This window comes from Condylostylus longicornis, unplaced genomic scaffold (assembly GCF_029603195.1).
Source record: "Condylostylus longicornis isolate FDR11 unplaced genomic scaffold, ASM2960319v2 ptg000018l, whole genome shotgun sequence".
NCBI classification, from domain to species: domain Eukaryota; kingdom Metazoa; phylum Arthropoda; class Insecta; order Diptera; family Dolichopodidae; genus Condylostylus; species Condylostylus longicornis.
This window is the reverse complement of record NW_026577987.1, coordinates 6,781,753-6,804,439: the sequence shown is the minus strand read 5'-3', so window position 1 is coordinate 6,804,439 and position 22,687 is coordinate 6,781,753. Positions and strand designations below refer to the sequence as shown.

Genomic DNA, 22,687 nt, shown 5'->3' with positions numbered 1-22,687 from the left:
ACAAATGCGCTAAAAATTTTAATGGGATCCCTGAACCGGTTCGGGTAGCTGCCATACAACTCCAAAAGCAAATTTTAAATAGCTAGAAAAAGAATAAAGTCAGATTCATGAAACTTGGTAGTTGTGTGTCCATTTATAGGTCAGATATATTTCCAAAATTTCGGTGGAATTGCTTGACAGGTTCGGGTTGCTGCCATACCACTCCAAAAGCTAATTTAAATTATTTGGAAAAATATTAAAGCCAGATTCATGAAAGTTGGCAGTCGTGTGTCCAATTAGAGGTTAGGCATATTCGTGAAGTTTTGGTTGAATTACTTGACAGATTCGGGTAGCTGCCATAGAAGTTCAAAAGCTAATATTAAATGTTTGGAAATATAATAAAGTAAGATTAATGAATAAGTGTGTCCAATTATAGGTCAGATATATCCGTGAAGTTTCTACAGAATGGTTTCACAAGTTCGAGTAATTGCTATACAAAAATGAAAGTTGCAGGGTATAATTCAATTGGTTTATACCGACTGAAACGTTTTTACTTGTTTAAACTTAATATTTTTGCAGCTTTTAAAAAAATCTTTAAGCACGCTACGATTTTCAATCATGCTTCGTTTTTAGTAAAGATTTACCGCACATGCGACATTTGAAGATTTTGTAGTTTTTTAACATATGTACTTTGAATTAAGATTTAAGTTAGAATTGTATTTTCGAAAATTCCAATACTTACTAATATGTACTTGGTTATTAAATTTTTTGTGTTTATTTTGATAACCATTTTGTTCCTTCATTTCACGCAGATTCAAATGAGTTAATCTTATAAGACGCATAAAAAAACAATTTTTTGAAAGCCAGAAAATTACTTTTTGTAAGTTTGCTGTGTATGTAGGTTTAGTAATATTTTCTTTAATAATGATAAACCAATGTTAAATAATCGGATACATATATTTTATTAGTGTCGTATAACTTGAGGTGAGGCGTTGTTATTAAAAAATCTTGAAATTTTTTGAATAAAATCAATTTTGATATTCGAAATTCTATACTAAAAAACAAAATTCTTTTCAATAATATCCCATTCTGATGGGATTAATAGACTATGGGTGAATAATATTTTATACAAAGTAAAATTTGTATAAATTACTAAAAATAAAACACAATCTACACAAAAGCGCATTATAATAAAAATTCATGAGATAATTGAATACTTATCACCCCAATACTCGTTTAAATGTAAAATGAATATTGTAATTAGAAAAATTTGTTTACATAAAAATCGAATTTAATCACTTAGATTACTTAGAACACACAAAATTAAATACATTAAATTTCTTGTTTCTATTTTCTTATTACAGCGTTTTTTGCTTACGTTTTAATGATAACAATTTTTTCTGAATTTTGGATTTTAAATATTTTTCTTTTAAATACATTATTAATCGACTTCTAATTTTCTAAATGATCCATCAAAACCAAATAATAATTCTGGATTCTTAACTGGTCCTATCCGCTTCGATTCATCAGTTTTGTACTGTTCATCGTCCAAGAACCATTCTCGTTTTGATAACAAATCATCTTTCCACTTACCTAAAAATAAAAAAAAATTAAAAAAAAAAAAACTTGTTTTCGTTTAATAAAAATTGCAATAAAATTTCAATATTTTTTTTTCTTGATACATGTTTAAATTTTAATTTATTTAGTAGATAACTTACAAATCCATAAGTTAATTGAACCGTTATCACCTCCATATTCATTTGGAAGTAATTTTTTTGGTATATGCTTTTCTAGTTCTGCAACATTATCATGAACAAAAAGCTGTAATAGAATAAAATTTTATTTTTTAAAAATTTTAGCATAATTGCTAAACAAAGTTAAGGAAAATATTATGAAACTGACTCTTTTTCTTATTTTTTCACTTAAAAATCCACTTAAAAGTTTAAAAAAGAAATCAAAAGCTGAGGGAACATTAACAAAATGGATGGCTTTCAATCGAAATGGATATGCATCTTGAACGAATTGAGCCATTTTCCTGTAAAAGAAACATTTTTATATTTGTTTTACATATTTATTTTTTCATTACTTCACAAATGTTGGAGTAAATTGTGCTCCATGAGCAAGAGATAAATCTTTAACATCAACTATCACAACGGTTCCACAAACAACAAAATTATCATCTTCGACTAATAGTTGATCTCCTATCATAAAACCAACTTTCGCAACTTCATTCATATCAAAATGTTTCGGATCAAATAAACACATTCGATTAATAAGAACTCTACTGCCATCTGATAGTGCATCAGGAAATGGTATAACAACTCTGTACAGAATAGAATAGTTTTTTATTTATAAATTTAATGTCAAATAAAACTTTAGTTTAAGTACGGATAATATTTACCCTTTTTCCAAAATTTCTAATATTTTTTTATCGAAGGGATCACGTATTGCGTAAAATTCTGGAGCTGTTGTCCTATAAGTATAATATGCATCTAATTTTTCTTTTGCACGTTCTATACTATTCTTACAACCTCTAAGGAATGCTATTAAAAATTGGTCATCTATAAATACAAAAATTATTATGGAAGATATAAAGTTAGACAAGGTGAAGAAATTTTATATATTCATAATTGTTCATAATGAACGCGAGTTTTTAACTATGCATATATAGTTCATTAATGTTTTGAATCCTTGTGAAATTGAAACTTTGCAATTTTTTGAATAATATTGAAAAAAAATTTAAAAACTTTTTGGTGCAGTAGACCTTTGTATCTTAATTCAGTTGGATACAAATAAAGTCGGATCATACCAATGGTTTGTAAAAAAGCACTTTTTCCTTCAACAAGAGTAAGAAGGGCTGAGGAAGGGGGACGGGGGGAGATAACTAAACATTTTCTTCTACTACGGAAATAAATTTCTAGTAAAGATCTATGAAATTTCATGTTTCATCTTAAAGGGTGTAGAAGTTTTGTAAACATGCCCACGAACAGATGGACGAACTTACGAGCAGTGTAATAAGAAACTAATAAGAACTTTTTTTCAAAATTTCTTTTTGAAAAGTTTTAAAAATACAAATATTAACCATATAAACTATACTCTTCGAAATCTACTTTTACTATACTCTTTTAGTACATATTCTTGTAAATTTTCTGAGTGAGTAAAATTTTAATGCAGTAGTTTTGAAAATAGTTTATAAAGCTTAAATTTTTTTCCATTCAGTGTACATTTATATGACACACAGTGCTTGTTTTAGTATCGTTCGCACATGTATTTTTAATGATGCATATTGTTGTGTATAAGCTCTTGAATTTTGATTTAAATAATAATAACAAAAAGAAACAAAATGTGTACCTTTGCCCAAATTTAAATATTATTTTTCCGTAATTCACATGCTTACAATTTATTTTTTATGTCTAATATAGGTTATAAAATATCAAAAGTTTTGATAAGATTACACTAAACTGAAAAACTGATATTAAAAAAAAAGATACTTTAAAGAACTTTATAGTGCTTAGTAAATATGAGAAATATAGAAGTGATAAGAATTTTAACGTATACAAAAACTATGAATAAAGTATTAAAAATAACGTGGAAATTAAAAAAAAAATGTCACCGTAATTGCAAATATATGGTAAGTATATTGAGTTTTCAAGGGGAATAATCAAAAATTGTTTAGAAATATTATATAATGACTTGCTACTAATAATGTACAGTTGCATCTTTAACATATATGTTAAGTTTACATATAATTAAAAGGAAGAATATATTTTCAATACAAAAATTATTAGAGCTCTCATTTTTGCATCATATCTGAAGTGTCTACGAAATATAATAAGAAAAATAAAAGAATGTAGGAAATCTTGGACTACTAATTTACTTAAAAGTTAGAGATTACTATAAATGTACCTATAAATTACTTCATATAACTAATATAACTTTTAATTAACAAACCGCCGCCGAATGCCATCGTATTGAAAATGCTATTTTCTCACTTTTATACAGTAGAAATGCAAACTTGAGGTGACTTGCCATAATGAATATTTTCGTAATCTCAGTGATGCGAGTATTAATAATCGATTTATACATTCATTAGTATTTGCTTGGTATTCATATTTTGTTTAGATTTATAATGTCTGAGTAAATTTAAATATGAAAAACAAATTACCTTAATGTTATTTTTGCTTTCATGTACATCTTTTTTTTTGTACTTCAATAGCATTAATTATGGCTTAAATTTTTGAAACGAAATGGATTGTATCACGTGGGTATTTTTTAATAAATATTATTTTTCAATAAGAAACTCTATAGTTTTTTAAATAAACTATACTCCGACATAAAATCAATAAGTTCGTACCTTTTTAGTTTCTTATGGGTTTTAATAAAATTTTAAAGAATAAACAACAAATATTCCTTCATACAATTGCAGAGCAGATTGATGACGTAATTAATGGAAGAAATCAAGAAAGAAAAATTGAAAAATTCTTCTCCTCAATCTGGACTCGAACTCAATAACTTAGTTTTCAAAACAATATCAATATCAGTCACACATCTACTATACTCATACTATACTCACCTTTTCTTGCTTTAATATGCGGTTGTTTGATAAGCCATTCTTTCAATTGTTCCAAATCACTTGCAATTCTAAGAGGATCTTCATTTAATTCATTTCTAGCTACTTTTGTCAATTCGGGTGATAATTCTCTTATTTCTGGAACACTGTCGGCTGTCATGGTTAAATATTTTTATATATATGTATATGCTTATGTGTTCGTTTTCTTAAAAACAAAAACTTAATTTTTCCACTAAAATATATTGTTTTTAATATTCACTAAGTTATTTATTTAAATAACCAAATTAAAATACATGTGTACGTATGTAGGTATTTATTTTATTTATTTTATAGATTTATATTATTAATTTGACTGGTCTCTTCTTCAGTTTATTCTAAACTGATATTGTATAAATTTGGAAAAAAATTTTTAAGCGAGTACACCTTAATTTTGAAAATTAAAAAAATAAGAGAGAAAAAAAATTTAACAATAATAATTAATTAAAATCAACTGTACATTGTATGCTAATATGCAGTTCAAATGGGAAATTTCAGTTTGTTACTATTTTAATTCTAAAGGAAAGTCTTTATTTAAAGTGTAGAACAAAAACAAAAAATTTATGTCAATTATAAAAAAAGAGCGTTATATACAATTCACTTCAATTCTAGCTCTATATAAGTTTCGACAGAGCTTTTATAATAGGAAAAAATAAAGAAGAAAAACCTAAACAGACTGAATTTTATGTTTATATTTTGATAACTACAATCGCATAACGATATGACGATATGTCATATCGGTCTATATAGTATGTATTATATAATGTAAACATAACTATATTACTATTATGGGAAAATTTCTCTTATACTACAAAAATTTAATATATGTATAATAATAACAAATATTTTATTAGGAAAAAATGAGAATTATTAAAAAAATTGTATTCTAATTGAAAAAAATTTCTATTTGGGTGAGGTTCGATTTTATATGGTTTGTCAAACATGAATGAGCGGAAAAGTGAAGAAAACTTTGATTTCCCAATTAGTTTGGTATAATTAGGTATAAATGTTTAATGTCCGACCTTTCCGGCTGCATATAAATTATTTTATGTATTTAATTAAAATGTAAATTTATACAAATTTTGCACTAACAGCACAGCACTTATGCTAAAAGGGAAAAGTATAAAAGAGAGTTTTTTTTTTAACTGTATAAAATTTGCGTATGCTGCAAATTTTTGCAAGAAGTTTAGATAAGTTTGGCTACTTTATTATCGTTTAATTTTTTTTATGGGCATTTTTTTCTGAATCTTCTTTTACAATATTTAAAAAAAACACACATACTTTGAAAGGAATATAATTGAATTATTTACGCAAAAACTCTTTGATTTGACAAGGATTATTTCCTTAAGAAGTGCTATAATTTTAATTTTGAATTAAAACTCATGATTTACCAACTTTAGTACTTAAGTTTTATATTTTTTCCTTTATTAGATTGTATAATTATAACCAGTATTTTTACTTTATATTATAACCAGTGTTGCCGTCACAGAAGTAGGAAAATCGCCATTTTATATACGTTAAAATTCTACATTCAAATAATTTTCAAAGCTGACAATCCGCTAGAATAGACCAAAACATAAGCAACCCTATTTGATTATGAAAAAGAAACTAAAATTTTGAATTCATTTTAATATTTTTATATTGAAAAACAAAATCATTTCAAATAAAAAAATTATAAAAAAAACAAAATTTAAGCAATACGAAATCTTCTACTATACTATTAATCCATCAAAAATGGCAATAATGTATTGATTTTTCTCTTTCTTTATTATTATTTTAGGGGCATTATTTAGAGCTAAGACGCGTATAGTCTCTATAAATATAGCGACAAAAAATCGCTTAAACGGCATCACTGATTATAGCAGTATTATATTGTTGTAATTATATTCAAATTATCAATTTCAATTAAATTTAATATTAACTTGTGTATTATTCGGCATAACATTATAAAATGTTGCATATTTATAGGATATCGGCTTATTTTGCGTTTCTTATGAATTTGTGAAACTACGGAAATCTGAATTGTCATAAAAAGATTGAGCAAACCATTCTCAAATCATTCTCATTTTCACATAACCCACCTTATTGTATACACAATGCGGTCGGTAAACAACGATTTTGGAAGATGATACGTTATTTAGTATGAGTTAAAATGAATACGAAAAAGGCTTGTTTGTTCATTTTAAAATTCAGACTCTGGGACCAAAAAGGTTTTAAGGATAATATTCTTAGAAAATTCACTAGTGAAACGTACTTAAATAAGTGATAAATTACATTTATTCAATAAAATTACTTATTGACTAAACGCGTTGTATATTTATGAGTTTCTCTGTAATGCCACAAATTTCCGAAAGAGTATATATAGGTATACAATTATAATAATGAAAAATAATCAAATATAATATTTTTAAAATTTATTGAAATTTCATTACATTTTATATTTTATTTCACCTTTTACAAAAATTTCACTTTTTACAAAATTAATTCAACATTTAAATACAAAAATTAACTTTAATTTACCACCTATAAGGTTAAATAATATTAATCATACAAAAATATGAATTAAAAAAGAAAAACACAGAATAAATTAATCAATTTCCAGTTTCTTGAAAGACCCCTCAATTCCAAACATATCATTGTTTTTTGATTGTCCAACTCTTTTTGATTCATCACTTTTGTATTGTGCATCGTCTTGAAGCCATTCTTTACTCTTTAACATAATTGGAAGGATATATTGTGCTTTAAAATGGAAATAAAAATTTTATTTAATTAAAATTAAGTTTTAAATTTTAAAATGAACAAGAACCTGATATTTCTGCACATGTACCAGCATCACCGCCGTATTCGTTTGGCAATATGTTCTTCGGAACACATTTATGTAAACTTTCAAGATTGTCATGTATAAGGATCTGTGTAATAAATTAAAATCAAAAAAATTTTTTTTTAAATGCTATCTTAATATTTATAAAATTGTATACACACATATAACGGTAAAATAAATAAAATAAGAAAAAAACACTTCTTACTCTTTGAGCCATTTTATCTCTGAAAAGAGTCCTAAACGTTTTTAAAACCATCTGAAAAATTGGTGGAGTTTTGTCAACATTAATCAAGTGAAAATGTTTAATTCGAATTGGATATGCATTTTGTATTCCTAAAGCTAATTTACTAAAATTTTGAGAAAAAATATTGTTAATAATATTGAATCGGGTACTAATAATAATATATTGATGAAATATTATAATAATTTACTTAGCCAATTGTAAAACTTGTGTTGCTAATGCAATGGTACAACCTTCGACATCTAAAACTGCATGGGCACCAGCTATTGTTAAATGATCATCATATATGCAAATTCTATCATTTACCATAGTAGTAATGCGAATTATATCTATAATACCACAATCATGCTTTTGTAAATTAGATACTACAGTTACACTAACGCGTGATCCATCTGGATGGGATTCTGGTGTTGGAAAATAAGTCCTAAAATAAAAAACATTTGAAAAAAATCATAAATAAAAAATTCATATGAGAATAGTATAAAAAGGGTAACCTACCCACTTTCTAGAAGTCCTTTTAATTTTATATCATATGGATCACGATCTCTAAAGAATTCCGGTGCCAGACTTCTAAATGAAAAATATGTATCTAATTTACTTTTTGTTGCTTCTAAACTATATTTTGATGTTCTAAGAAATCCTATGAGAAATTTGTCATCTAAAAATATTAAAATATGCATGTATGTAAGTACATATGTCTACGATCCACAACTTATATATATTTATTTAATAGTATACCTAATCTTGGTGTTATATGGGGTTGTTTTAATAGCCATTCTTTAATATGTTCTAAACTTTCATTAATACGAGTTTGTGTTTCATTTAATTCTTCTCTAACAATTTTTTGTAATGTTGGATTTTTTGGTGTAAAATCATGTTCCTCCACAGCCATTATTTTTTATTTTTTGTTTAAAATTTGAAAATCTAAAAATAAGTTGGTAAATTTTTTTCATTTGCAAAATTTAAATAAAATTTTTATAAAAAATTTAAATATTTTATACTATTAAATTTGAATGTTCACATTATTACTAAAGTACATAAAATTTATTGTCGCCTTAAAATTTGAATTAGAGAAGCAGTGTTCCAACTCGGTAAAAAAAATGCGTTTAATTTCGAGGAAAAAAATGTATTCAAAATGTATCCCGCTTCGTAAAGTAGAGTTGTTATATACTAAGTCGTCTTATTTTGTACAAACTAACTCATACTTAATATTAATTTGCTTTATTCTGTAATGTGAGCTTTACTATTTATAGTAATAAACAAGATTTATATTAGAAATAATAATGAGAAATCACATACAATTTCTGTTGCATGTTAATTGTAAAAGTTAAGGTCAGAATATATACATTCTGTAACTCCGGTAAAGGTTATTTACCATGAAAATTTAAAAAAGATTGTCCCGGAAATGCATTTTCTACTATATCTAGCTTACACCAGTATGTTTCTAGTATATTTTTGTCTAAAAGTTGTAGATTTCAACAGAAGGAGGGTGGCACCAACTGAATATATTCTCATTCTTATTTTCTTCTAAAATAAATTTATTTTGTAAATCTTTTTAAAGCAAATAACATTTGTTTTTGAAAATAAAGTAATTTCGCGATTTAATATTAGCAACAATTTGACAGTTTAAAAATATTTTTAGTGTTTGAGCAAGAAATGCATTCATATTTCAGAAAAATATTCAAATGTAGCCTATTGCGGCATTTTGGCAGATTTGAGTATCTTTGTTAATTTTAAAGCTAAAATGTATCCAAATAAATACAATTATTGTATACGAATGGGAACGCTGCCGAGAAGTTGAAATTTTTTTCTCTAATACATGGGGGCAGAATTTTGATTTTTATTCTCATAAAATAGATTTTTATTTTTACTCTCATAAAAGACGAAGGACAACAAGATCTTGTTACAAATTTCTCAGTTCGTTTTTAGGTTCTATTTAATTTTTAATAGATAATATTTTGTCTATTACTATATGTGACTAATTAGTTTCTTCTGAAAAAATTGTAATAACTATGAAACAGGAGTAGGTAAAAAGAATTTGTAAATAAACCATTTAATCATTGTCTATAAACTGTTGAAATTGTAGATTTAGATGGTAGATTTGAGGAGTTGTCGTGTAAGAGAAAAGTAATAGAAAAAATTAGCGAAAAATCGGTTCAAGATACATATATAACGGACATTAAAAACACCTGCTTAAAAGTTTAAAATTTATTCATAGTTTGGTAAAATAGCAAAAATTTATATTGACCCTCTTGCTTTTCAGTTAAGGCACAATTGCATGTTATAAAATTGCACTCTTACCATTTTGAATAAGATGTGCGGAGGTACGGAATTTTTTTTAAACTAGAGAAGTAACGTTTTCACTAAGGTTTATTTGCTCGAAACTATTAACATATTTTTACAATAATTTTTTTTAAAATATCAATTTAGTTTGGTCGATTATTTACTTATTATTTTCAATATTCTATTTATAGAAAACTGCGATATGAATCACTTCGAAATCAGGTTTTAATTTTCGATCAGAATAAAATAAAATAATTTAATACATTAAAGTCAAATTAATTTATTAGAATTAAAAAAAAAAATATTAAAAACTTTCATAATTATTTTAATTTTTTAAACAACATTTGTGACCAACTACATGTATACCATCCTTAAAAATGTTAAACCGTCATTCAAAGATTTATTAAACAATATGCAAACTCAAAAAATTGTGTCACACTATTTAATATCCACGTATTTCGATACGTCCATTGTATGAAATTTCCGAAGAATTAAACTGTACTCAGAATATTTGTTCATATAATCAGTTTTAAAATATTTGAGGTTATTGTATTTTGAATAAAAATAAGGAAATTAAAATTAATTTATCCAATTTTAATTTTACAGAAAAACATGAGATATCAGACACAAAAAGAAAATTTTAAGATTAATGCTCTGTTAATAATAAAAGCCTGTATATACAAAACCGGCTTTATTTTAATAATAAAACTCATAAATGTTAATCTTATTTAACTTTTATATAATTTATTTTAAGAACAGGGCAAAAACTGGTTTGTGAAATTTAAAGCGGAAATCAAAGCAAACTTTAAAATTGAATTAAATTATTTGAGTATGAAGTGAAATTTAAAAAAAATGGTTTATTCCTTTTGTACAGCCCTATTGGTTACTAACCAGGGCAGTGATTTTTTTTAATATATTTAACAAAATTATTTAATCCCACATATTAATTTTGTATAACACAATAATTTAAGAATATTTTTTTGATATTTTCATTGCTGAATTATTAAATTTAAAAAAAAAACATTATTTATTTCCAATTCATTGCAATTAAATTTTAATTATATATTTTGTACTTGTTTTCACTATTTTGTTCATCTTTGTATAATACATACAAAAATAATGTTTTATAATAGCATATTGTTCATATACCGTTGACAATAAGTTTATAGCACTGTTATATTAAAATTATTTCATGTAATTCAATTAAATCTCATAATAATTTACAAAACTTGCTGTAGCTTTGTTGTGTAAAATAAAATTGTAATTAATTACTTTAATTTTGTAAAAATCAAACGCGTTTCCATAATTTTTTTTTCATTTGTTTTTAAATAATGATCTAAAAATTTAACTACCTTAACTACTTCTATTTTATAATACGAGTATCACCAATTATTCTTAATGATAGTTCTAATTTTAAATAGAGACGTAATAATCTAAACTAAACGAATAAAAAAGAGCAAAAAAAAAAAAAACTGGAATGTTATGTACTTTTTTTTTAATAAAAAATTTTAGCTTTCAATTTCTAAACTCATCAACGTTTCAAATACGACTGATGTTGTTTTTAATTGAAAACAAGCGCTTTAAACTTATTTCCCTATACACATATTAAAAATTATGATTGTTTTATTTTTTTTTTTCTTGATTGAGGTTTAGATACAAAAAAAACACAGAACAATAAATTCGCAAAATAACATCATTAAGTTGTGGGTAGAATTTTCAGTTGTACTGTAGACTGTAGTATAGAAAAAAAGATACACTAGCTTCGATGATTATTAGTTGACTTTCACAATAAAAACTGTAACAATGTATACTATACCATCATGTAAATATGTATGTGTCTGTATTATATAATAAAGTAGTAATATTAAGTAATTTTATTAATTACTCATGCGTACTCCCAAAATTATTAATTTGAAGTTCAAGTTCAAATTCAAATTATGTACATATATATTCAATGTATTCATAAGTTGATCAGATTATATTTCAAAAATTTTGTTATATTATATTAAAGTTGGAATAATTACACTTTGTATATACATATAAGGTGTCCGAGACTGGATTATGCTCACGAAACACAATGATGATAAAATTAGTCTTGATGAAAAAAAAATTATAGTCTTTTTGAAAACTGGCCAAATCTTACACATTTATTATTGGGAACTTGAGAAATATAATAGGCAAAGCCAACAACTAGGTGTGAAGTAATTTTAAAGCTTATAAAATTCTCTTTCTAACGGTGTAATAACAATATTAAAGATTTTTATTAGTTTCAGTGATATTAATAAGTGCAAGACCAAAATTTTTAAGAATTTTTTTTTCCAAAAAAGTTTTCTTTAATTGCAATTTACTCATAATTAAACGTCCCTAATCTATCGATTTTTTATAGGAAATGATGTCTAGTATATTGACCTTCATTCTGATGTAACATTATTGTATCAAGAATCTAGGAATAACATGTCTATCAAGCAAAAACCTGAAGTCAAAATTTAAAAAAAATAATAAGAACAAAGTATAATTATAGTACCGTTTCTTTTCTAAAATGAAAGGTATTCGCGTCACCTTTATTTCAATACCAAAAATTTTCAATTCTATTTTTACTATAAGTCAATTATAATCCAGGTATATTGAGCATTCTGCATGTTGGCCTTGGTGTTTTTTTTTTGTTCGTTTGGACGCATTCCACTGCTGTTGGAGTTTAGCGAACACCTTATACATATATAACAAAAACTTTTTTTTGACAATGTTTTCTTTGTTTAACATTAAACGTAGACAGCATACCCTTTTCCTATATAAAAAAGCTATGTTGTATGTTATAGCAAAAATAATTTTTCTTTTATAAAACAGTTTTTTACATTATTTTGTACCTACAGTTTTTTAAGAATCGAATGATGTTTAAAGAATCAATGCGATACTGTTATATTTTTCTTGTGACTTAAAAATATTGGATTTGTTCGGTAGTTCCTTCACAATGTTTTTTGACCACAATGTGACATTATTGTTTTATGAATTCTCAAGGTTCTTATATTAAAAAAATTTAAAATAGAAACATCAGAATTAATTTGACATAAATTTTCTCGAAAATTTTGTATGCTTGCGATTTAATATATCAAAAATTGATGCATGTGACATAGTCTTAATATGTATTAACTATATTATGAAGTTTATAACTAATTTCTAAAATTATATTATTTACTAAATCCTACGCTCGATATCATATTAATTATTCGGTAGCAAGAGTTTAGTGTTTTAAATACAGTCCTTTCGAATAATTAATTTTCTTCTATATCATTATTTCCGTAAGAAATATTCAGTTGTATATGTATGTTTTAATTACATAATATAATTAAAATAGGTGTAATTTTTAAAAACGATATATGTAATATTTAACCTTTTATTTAAGGCGGGTATTATTTATTCATATATGTTATCGACTTATTTTTTAATACAGCTGATTATTTTTTTTTCTATTACCTGCTATTTTCAAAGCTTTTACTAAGAGATACAGTGACTGACGTACAAATTAAAAGTAACCGGTCTTTGTTATAAATTTAATATAAATTTGAATTTATAACAGGTTTTTCTTTATCATTATATATTTTATTTCTGTTATATCATAAATTTCATGTAAGTTTTTATAATATTTTAATCTAAAGTGAATTTTAGAACAAGTCAAGTTTTATCCGTTCATTTTTTAAAGAGAAATGTACCTTGCGACTCGCATATTAATTACGAGTACAACCTATTAATATCAAATCCAATTCTCGAAAAGTAAATTTTTGGGAATTCATTATTTTACTGTTTTGGTTTTTATTTTTAGATATAAAATCTTTAAAACGAAGATACGAATATTCAATCTTTTACTATATGCTTTATGCAGTCAATTCTTTAAACGTACATAATATTGTAATCAATATTAATGTTTAAAGAATGTAAGATCTTTAATTGTGTTCCCTGCCATAAATGGTAGATTTTAGTCGAATTCTACCAACTGCGTTAAATTTCGATTTCCAAAATAACTGAGGGTTGTAAATTATGGTTAATATTAGAGTAAAAATTTAATATTCTTTTTATAATTATTTACAAATTTAATTATAGATTTGCTTCATATATAAGTAATGTTGTTTTGAAATGATGTCGTTAATTTTTTTTTATTACGTGTTTAGATTTACGGGTATATGGTTATAAATCTCGAAATAACAAAATTATAGCTCTGTACATTGAGAGAGAATTTCAATTATCACCAAAAATAAAAATTGGTAATTTTAACATGTTCCTTTAAATATTATAAAAATGGGTTTTTAACAAAATCTCCAACAAAATTCAATTTTTCATTGGAAAATTTTTAATATAAAAATAAACACACAATTAAAATATATTATAAATGCACTTGCACAACATTATAAAAATAGCAGAAAATAAAACAAAGTTAAACAAGAAAAGTGTGGTGAATAATTAAGTAGGAAAAATGTAAATTAGATTTAAATTAAATTAATTAGATTTAATTAAACAAGTTGACCTCATAAGTATGTATGCATGCTCCCTGATAAAGTTTTAAAGAGCTGCGAATGAAAAAAGCCCAATAGTTCATTACGCCTAAAAAATTTGTTTAATAATTAATTAAAACTTTTCTTAAAGTTATAAAAAGTATGGGCGGCATTAGCAAGCCAACTTATTCTGATATAACACGCTTCAACAGTCATTTTTATTTATTAAGAAAACTGCGAGGTTAATTTCATTTAAATAATTTTTTTCTTTATAAAATTTATGTTATCAAAAATTTGCAATCTAGAGAAATTGTGATTTTGTGCAAAACAGAAATTTTTTGAGCGCTTATTTCTGTATGACTAACTGAGAAAAACTTCGAATTAATATTCGAAAAACTTTTAAATTCAAAGAGTGTATGTAGTACTGATTAGGTATCACTATGATTTTTATTCATATAAAATTCAAGAATGACCAATTACAACTCACGTGTACCTATAAATTTCCTGAATTAATAATGTGATGTATTTTTTTTAGAATAAAGTTAGTAAATTTAAAAAAACCTGATTTAACCATTTTTTTTCAGAAAACTTTTTTGTTGTACATAGCTACTGTCCCATTTTATATTCTCCACATAACTATTATAGATACGTCTTGTTTGTATATTTTATACAACATGTTAGCTGTCTATCACATAGAATGAATTCTTTTAATAATGATTGAATCGAATAACTAATTGTTTTGTTGCCACATTAGTTGTATATTAAATTAGTAATGCAAATTGTGTTATACTAAGTAGTGGAAAATAAGTAAAACTTGGAGGTAAATATATATACTTTATAGATTTAAGAATACAAAAAAAAAACAATTAAAATATAAGCCCTTGTATTTGTTCGGTTAAATTTTTCTCTGCTGTAAGAAAAATAAAATGTGCCATCGTACTGCTCGCAATTATAATTGAAGAGATAAGTGGACAAAGGGGTTAACTAACATTTTGACGAAAATCGAGCTCTTCGGATAGAACACCATTAAATTTGTTATATTTTCGACTGTGATTACTCTTATAGCTAGAAACTTAATAGAAGACGAGATTGGGTAGAAACTTAATAGAATTCGAGATAGTTTTTACAATTTGTTAATGAAAAAATGTGTCACAATACAAATTTAAGTTAACTCCTTTGTCCACTTATTACCTCTTCAATTGTTACAAAATACACTCTTACAATTATTGCCTAGAAATTAGATGCAAAATAGTTACCATTGTTAAGACAAACACAAATATTAAAAATTATTGGAAAAACACGACATAAACCAAAATTTTTCTTCAATATAAAATGCTTTCAATGCGATTATAGCCCAATGTCAAGCTTCCATATTAACCAAAAAAGATTATTAGTTCTATACTATTTCAATGCTTATAGGAAACTTGTTTATAGTTTGGAGTAAAATAAACGAGTTTGTTTGTGCATAGATTTCATGTATTCATATAAGCATTAAGTGCGGAAATTATTTTTATCTGAGGTATAATGAGTGTATTTGTAATTTTGATTTAAATAAGAAGGAAATTCAATTTTTTTTTAATATGTTTGTCATCAATTAAAAAAATTATATAGTAAAAATAAAAAAGTTTATTGAAAAAAAAAAATATCGAAGAATGCAAAAAATCAAATTTATTAAACTTGTTAAAATGTTGTACCTGGTTGTACTTTGATCTTACTTATTTAGAAGAGATTATAATTGGAAATGTTTAAAATTTCAAAATAAACAAGCATTAGGCATTTTTTTACATAGTAGTAATATTTTCGGTTTTTAACTGCGATTAGGTGGTTGTAGTTAGTGAATATATACTCTGCGGCGTCATAGACTACGATAAGACCATTTGTTTAACCACTTTTGGCCAAAATATTCTTGAAGAACTGATATCGAACATGAAAATTTACTAAATTACAAAAGCTTACATCTTAACCAAACTTTTTTTCTTACTTACTTTCAATCTTGTGTAAGATACCATAGACTTATCTTTCGTTATATCATAATATACCGTGACTTCAATATTGCTTTATAAAAAGTTTGAGTACGGTATTAATATGATTGTACTACCATCTCAGAGTCTTCAATATCTTTACATTGTAATAAAAAATGCTAAAGCTATTTGATAAATTTTGGAATACAATTTTTACAACAATAATACAGACTTGTTTGAAAATTTCAATTTAAAGTTCTGTGCAAAAGTTAATTTTTAACAAACGTTACCACATCATTAAAAACATAGCACTTTTATAAGAAAAAAACTTAATAACTATCACTTTATTGCTGAAAATATATGATAATTTATTTAATTGGTTATTTGTGTCATTATTTATATGACACGTACAAGAAAAGTGTGCTCAATTTTTTCGACACCCAATTTACTTTTAATTTACGTATCCACTAAGTATAGACAGGAAAAGTGTTCAATATCAAGAGCTTTTACTAAACTTTTTGGTATGTGTTTCTTTGTAAAGTTTACGCTGTAAGCGTATTATTGAAGTCACGGATACTGTCCACATACTGTTCAAATCTATCTATACGCTATACAAACCCCATATTTTCTCCTATAATCCTAAACCATGGTGTCCGAATTATTATTTTGTTGTGAATCAAAAATCTTTAAATCCCTAATAGATAGCGTACTTAAGAAATTTAATTAATTAGAATTAGATTTTATTGAATCATCTTAGATTATACTAAAAATTTTATAATATTCGTTTTATAGAATGTTTTATTAAAAAAAAACATATATTTTATAATATTATTAAATCTACTATAGGTATATATTTTAATTTTTTATTATAAAGCAAGAATTCGTACAATAATTTGAACAAAATCTCATTTTGAAATAGTTTTTTATTTAAATAAAATAATAATAATATTTATATATATTATATAAACTAGCATTATTTATTAATGTATTTAAATTTACTTGTGATTTGAATAATCTAACTTTAAATATTACATATTATGCTAAGAATAGAGCAGTTATGGTTCTTACAATTGTATATGAAATCAATTAATTTTAAATTTATTTTATAATAGTCTAATAATAGACCACTTTTATAGCTGTACGTACCATACTATATATATTGTGTGGATTAAAAATTTTAATAATTAATAATGTTTATATTAATCTATATACTTAATAATTATGAAAATTAAATTGAACTTTTAACTCTTGTGCAAAATTGTCAGCAACACTTAACACTTATAAAGTTAAATAAAAAAAAAGATTACCCAAAATTTAATTGCGGTATTTATAAACAAAATTAAATTTACCCAATTCCCGAAGATTTGTTTAGAAGTATATTGCACTAGTTAATAATATGATTGAAGGATTTACATTTTACATTGTACAGGATTAAAGTAGAGAAGTTTTAATTTAGAACATTAATTTAAATTATTTGATAATAATTCAGTATTTAAAACAATTTATTTCAAAATTAATAATTATTTTTTTTTTTATTTTTATATTATAATCTTATTTTACTAATATAATCCTGATGGGATATCAGTAACTTTAGAACCTGCATGTGATTTTGTTCTCGATGTTGTTGCTTGTTCCTTAACCATTTGATTTGTACAGTTATTACTACAGTTGTTGTTATTATTACCAGCTATAATATTACTACTATTAGAACCAATTTTTAATGTTGGTGATGTTCCAAAATATATTTGTGGATTATTAAGTGATTTTTCCATTGGACCATTTGTAACAATATCAACCATTGAATCAAGTGCACAAGATTCAATTCTCTCTAAGCTTTTTGTAATCCTTCGGGTTTGGATAGCATTTGTAATATCTGGTTTTGGATATTTTTGTGGTCTATTCATTTCTGCCATAAAGAAAACCCCATTAAACTGTTGTGGTGGTAGAGTTGGCAGCGATGGTTGTTGATTTTGTAATTGTAAATGATGTTGGCTATGAACAATACTACTACTTGTATTAACAGTTTGATATTGATGGTGATAATATTGTTGTTGTTGCTGTTGGCTTTGAATAAATGTAGTTGAATTTGATTTTTGTATAGGTGTTATTGTTTGTGCTCTTCTTAATGCATTCATAGTTGGATCATCTTCATTTTCGCGTGCTCTCATTATAACATCTAATATTTCACGATTTGTACTTGAATTAATTGTTTGAGATAATTGATGATGGTTATGATGACCATTATGGTGATTCATATGATCTCGAGATTCTTCATCACTATGTGGTTGATATGATTTTTCTGGATCATATTCGATATCATCAAAATACATATTACGATTATTATTTTGTATTAATAGCATACCATATTCAGATGGATCTAAATCAGAACCACCATTTGAGAGTAGATGTGCTAGAGAACGTGACTTTCTTGGCGGTTGTGGCAACAAATTAACAGGTACAATTTCTTGTTCTTTTGATGTCGAAATATATTTTAATTGTTCAATATTAATATTCCTCATTGAATTAGGATCTTTCTCTGAATCTGATATTTCATTTTCTTTTGAATCAAATTTTTCATCGCCATCTGCTAGTACAATACTCAGAGAATTATTTTGAGGTAAGACTAATATTGGAACAGGACTTAATGAGGGCCCTGTTTCCGAACTACTTATCCCTTCATCTTCATGCTCTGATGAGCTTTGTTTACTATTGGGTGGTACATGGCGTGGAAGTGCAACTGGTCGTTTATCCAAACTACGTAATGTATCATTTTGAACACCTTGGAGACGAAAAACTTGACGTTGAAGCTCAGCGCATCGTTCTTGAAGACGACGTTCCATTGATGTTAGCACAGACTTTTCTTCTTGCAGAATCTAAAATCACAAAAACAAAGATTTTGGTACTAAAAGTTTTTTAAAACATAAATTGATTTACCTGTACTCGTCTTTCTAATATTACCATCTGACTACGAATTCTTTCAGACTCTCTTGCCAAAGATTGCAATTTATCTACGTCAATTCGAATTTCTTCAAAATGTCTGATCTCCGCCCTAAGTTTTTCTAGCCAAGGAGACGTTGAAGAAATTGTCTATTTGTAAGAGTAAATGAAAATAAATAAATCTTAAGAATGTCTTTAGTTTGTAAAAAAAAGTTTATAAAAAATAAAAAAATGAAAGAACATACTTTCGTCATGTTATTTGGATCAAAACCAGCTTGAAATAGTTCTGCTTGTAAATATAAACGATTTTGCAAATTTTCTGCACTTTCTATAAAAGTATTTAAAAATTTTACTCCATATGCTTGTAATTCTCCGGAGCCTCCACCACTATTTAACATTCCGATTAATAAACGGAAACGAACTGGCTCTCCGCATCTCAGTCTTAAAGTTGATAAAGCTTCTGAAACAGCAGCATGACCATTTAGAAGTGTTCGTTGTGTTTGATGTGCTGCTGAACATCTATCACAAGCAGCTGTTAAAAGTTGTAATGCTAAAATTCTTGAACGTATTCCTTGTCCTGTAGCCGAAGCTGCAAGTGGTAATAAACCTACTGGCGTTGAACCCAATCTAGAACTTGCCTCTGGAGAACGACAACAACAAATACTTAAACATTGCAAACATGCTAGTTCATCAAGTAAGGCTCTACGATGATAAGATTGTGTGTTCCTTGGCATAGATGCCGTAGGGTTTTGTTGCGAGTTATGATGTTGTGAATTCAAAGATTGACTTAGTTGTATTGCACGTAAAACTTCTAAAAGAAGACTAACGCCATCTAATGGTGGCGAAACGAATTCTTGCACAAAACTAAAAATATTTAAATTTTATTAAGAAAAGAAAAAAATTTTATTTTGAGCATCTTATTTCTACCTGGGAAAAGATTGTCTTAGGTCAGCTCGCAATTTTATTAATAAATCTGTGATTGAACCAAATTGTCGTAGAGTCATTTCAGATTCAGTCTCCGGGGGTGATGGAATGGGGCTCCTGCAAATATAAAATAAATTGTTAAAAAAAAGCATAAATGAAATTGCAACTACAAAATAATATTGCTGAAAATAAAATTGAAGTACTTGTATTCGGAACATTTTGCTGGTAATGTAGCATATCTGTTATATGAATCTTGTAATTTTTCAGCTGAATCTAATGTCTCATAAATTGATTTAATGTTTGTGCCTAATTGTCTTTTACCATATTTCTTCAATGATGATGCATAGTCTTCCGGATTGAATACCGGTGGTCTTTGATTTTCCTAAAATGAAATTCGGAATTAAAATGTGTTTCAATTTTGTTTTTCAAAATGGTTTGAGTGAAATTATACAATATGAGTGAAACCAAATTTAACAATATAACAATTTGAGTTTATTTTAATTTGAAATATACTCAATGATAAAACATAATAAACTATTGAAAAGTAAAATAAATATTTAAGGTTTATGTCTTGACTAAATATATTAGAGTGAAATTTTTATTAAAAGTATTGTTTTGAGTGAAAAATCATTTGCACTATTTAAAATAAAGGTATGGCAAGTGTTCTAATATATCCCGTATGGTCTAGTGGCTAGGATATCTGGCTCTCACCCAGAAGGCCCGGGTTCGATTCCCGGTACGGGAAATTTTTTATTTTTTTTTTATTTTTTATAGTATTTTTTTTTTTTTAATTTTTTATAATGTTTGCTTATTTGGTAAAGATTAGAGAAATAGTTTAAAAACGTCAAACCTAATCTTTTGCTTCAAGGAAAATGTTTTCAATAGATACTCGTATTTGCTAAAAAATCTGCTAAAAATTGCTAAAAAATTAAACTATCTGTTAAAATATTTGTGCACTTTATCATAAATTTTTTCATATTTCTTAATAAGGACAAAATTCAGATCCTAAGAAGCATTAATGTCATTAATTTTTCTATGAAAATCGCCTTTTTCTAAACTTTTATGTACACTTTTAACTATAGCAAATAAGTTAGATTATTTGTAGTGATGTAGTGAATTCTAAAATTTGAATTAGAAGATAAAATTAGTTGTTTCAATTTAATAGATTACATGCTATGGCTTATTAATAAAAGTCAATCAAACGTTAGATTAGTAAAGTGAATGATTATTCTTGAAGAATAATTTTAAAGTTCAAAGAAACATTAAAATTTTTTGTAATTTGTACCTTTGTTGTAAAATGTTGTTGCCATGGTACTGAAGTATCTCCTGTCATTTTTTTCGTTAATGCAATATTTGTCGCTTGAACTAATTTTGGGGATCCATTCACAATTTGTGCTTCACAATTTGTTCTTGTTGCTGTTATTGCATTCGTTTTACCACCATCAATATTATGACCAGTTAAATTTTGGCATACACTTGGTGCCATTTGATATCCAGCAAAATAAGATGATAACTCACTATATAGAAATAAAATAAAAAAAAAAATTAAAATATTTAAATGCAAAATTAAAGGCAAACAAAAATTTAAATGTACTTAAATATTTTATCAGAGATCCTTTCATTCTTAAATGTATGGAAAATTCGAAACAACGATTTTCATGCAAAAGAAGAGAGAAAAAAAAAACATGATGAAAGAAAATAACAAAACATTTATTGATAAAAATGTCGATAAGATTTACTATTGTGAACGTTGGTACAATAATCAAGATCATACAAGACTAGTAGTAGCACTTTGACCGTATAAGGATTAAGCATGATTTTTGAAAAAGATCTCTTGAAATTTTACTTTTATTATTTTTTAATTCCAAAAAAAAACTGAACAAATATATGATTAAAGTCAAAAGGTAACTAAAACTCTGACTCTTCTTGTACAACAAGATTATGTTAATATACAAAAAAAATAAATAAAACAAATACTTGACACTCTAAAAACCATAACTTAAAAAGAAAAAATATAAATTCGCGTAGGATCTTATCATCATCATCATCATCATCAACGACATCGTCTTCAAAATAGCAAAAGACTTGTTCACGAAGAAGCAATAATAATAATAATAACAAAATAACAAAAAATGTAAAATAATAATGGTTTCAAGTTTATCAAGTCAAGTTCAACTCTCATCATCTATGTATGCTGAAATTTCTATGTACTTTTACGCTTAGACATAAGAGTCATAAGAATCATACACATATGCATACATATTTAATTTTTTTATGTAATTATATTTTTAGTTTATAATATTGGTGTTGCGCTTCAATCGATTGAACTAACAGAGTGCATTTGCCTTATATTCCAAATTTCTACCAATAATTCAATATAAAATTAGTTTTAATAACAAACATGCATTTAAATATATGTAGTTAAATTAACACTTCTCGAATTTACGCTAT

The 22,687-nt window shown here is 25.6% G+C and overlaps 3 protein-coding genes and 1 non-coding gene across 4 annotated transcripts; 1 reads left to right on the top strand and 3 right to left on the bottom strand.

Annotated features, from left to right (window-relative positions):
• Window positions 1–1,086: 1,086 nt before the first annotated feature.
• Window positions 1,087–4,829, bottom strand: LOC129606347 (retinol-binding protein pinta-like). The gene is made up of 6 exons (XM_055516628.1): window positions 4,553–4,829; window positions 2,381–2,540; window positions 2,066–2,302; window positions 1,882–2,014; window positions 1,698–1,800; window positions 1,087–1,572 (listed from the first exon to the last, which is right to left on the bottom strand). The coding sequence occupies exons 1-6, from the start codon at window positions 4,707–4,709 to the stop codon at window positions 1,421–1,423; spliced, it is 942 nt and encodes a 313-aa protein (XP_055372603.1). The 5' UTR covers window positions 4,710–4,829; the 3' UTR covers window positions 1,087–1,420.
• A 2,170-nt stretch (window positions 4,830–6,999) lies between these two features.
• On the bottom strand, window positions 7,000–11,461 carry LOC129606427 (alpha-tocopherol transfer protein-like). The gene is made up of 7 exons (XM_055516757.1): window positions 11,283–11,461; window positions 8,386–8,571; window positions 8,146–8,305; window positions 7,838–8,071; window positions 7,612–7,753; window positions 7,392–7,494; window positions 7,000–7,324 (listed from the first exon to the last, which is right to left on the bottom strand). The coding sequence occupies exons 2-7, from the start codon at window positions 8,537–8,539 to the stop codon at window positions 7,173–7,175; spliced, it is 945 nt and encodes a 314-aa protein (XP_055372732.1). The 5' UTR covers window positions 8,540–8,571; window positions 11,283–11,461; the 3' UTR covers window positions 7,000–7,172.
• Window positions 11,462–17,543: 6,082 nt separating this feature from the next.
• Window positions 17,544–22,472, bottom strand: LOC129606464 (uncharacterized). Its single transcript, XM_055516805.1, has 8 exons — window positions 22,454–22,472; window positions 22,230–22,320; window positions 21,522–21,753; window positions 20,440–20,618; window positions 20,240–20,353; window positions 19,558–20,176; window positions 19,310–19,462; window positions 17,544–19,248 (listed from the first exon to the last, which is right to left on the bottom strand). The coding sequence occupies exons 1-8, from the start codon at window positions 22,470–22,472 to the stop codon at window positions 17,935–17,937; spliced, it is 2,721 nt and encodes a 906-aa protein (XP_055372780.1). The 3' UTR covers window positions 17,544–17,934.
• Window positions 20,910–20,981, top strand: Trnae-cuc (transfer RNA glutamic acid (anticodon CUC)). The gene has a single exon. It is a non-coding gene; the product is annotated as a tRNA-Glu (tRNA).
• Window positions 22,473–22,687: the final 215 nt, after the last annotated feature.

What these genes read in the sequence shown, in the direction of transcription:
- LOC129606347 (XM_055516628.1), bottom strand. Translation starts at nt 4,709, where the DNA reads ATGACAGCCGACAGTGTTCCAGAAATAAGAGAATTATCACCCGAATTG. An exon ending in TTAGAAATTTTGGAAAAAGG is followed by an intron (nt 2,303 to 2,380) that starts GTAAATATTATC and finishes TATTCTGTACAG; the next exon opens with AGTTGTTATACCATTTCCTG. An exon ending in TTCAATTAACTTATGGATTT is followed by an intron (nt 1,573 to 1,697) that starts GTAAGTTATCTA and finishes TTTTATTTTTAG; the next exon opens with GTAAGTGGAAAGATGATTTG.
- LOC129606427 (XM_055516757.1), bottom strand. Translation starts at nt 8,539, where the DNA reads ATGGCTGTGGAGGAACATGATTTTACACCAAAAAATCCAACATTACAA. An exon ending in CCATATAACACCAAGATTAG is followed by an intron (nt 8,306 to 8,385) that starts GTATACTATTAA and finishes TAATATTTTTAG; the next exon opens with ATGACAAATTTCTCATAGGA. An exon ending in CAAGTTTTACAATTGGCTAA is followed by an intron (nt 7,754 to 7,837) that starts GTAAATTATTAT and finishes TCAAAATTTTAG; the next exon opens with TAAATTAGCTTTAGGAATAC.
- LOC129606464 (XM_055516805.1), bottom strand. An exon ending in ATCCAAATAACATGACGAAA is followed by an intron (nt 19,463 to 19,557) that starts GTATGTTCTTTC and finishes TCTTACAAATAG; the next exon opens with ACAATTTCTTCAACGTCTCC. An exon ending in TATTAGAAAGACGAGTACAG is followed by an intron (nt 19,249 to 19,309) that starts GTAAATCAATTT and finishes TTGTGATTTTAG; the next exon opens with ATTCTGCAAGAAGAAAAGTC.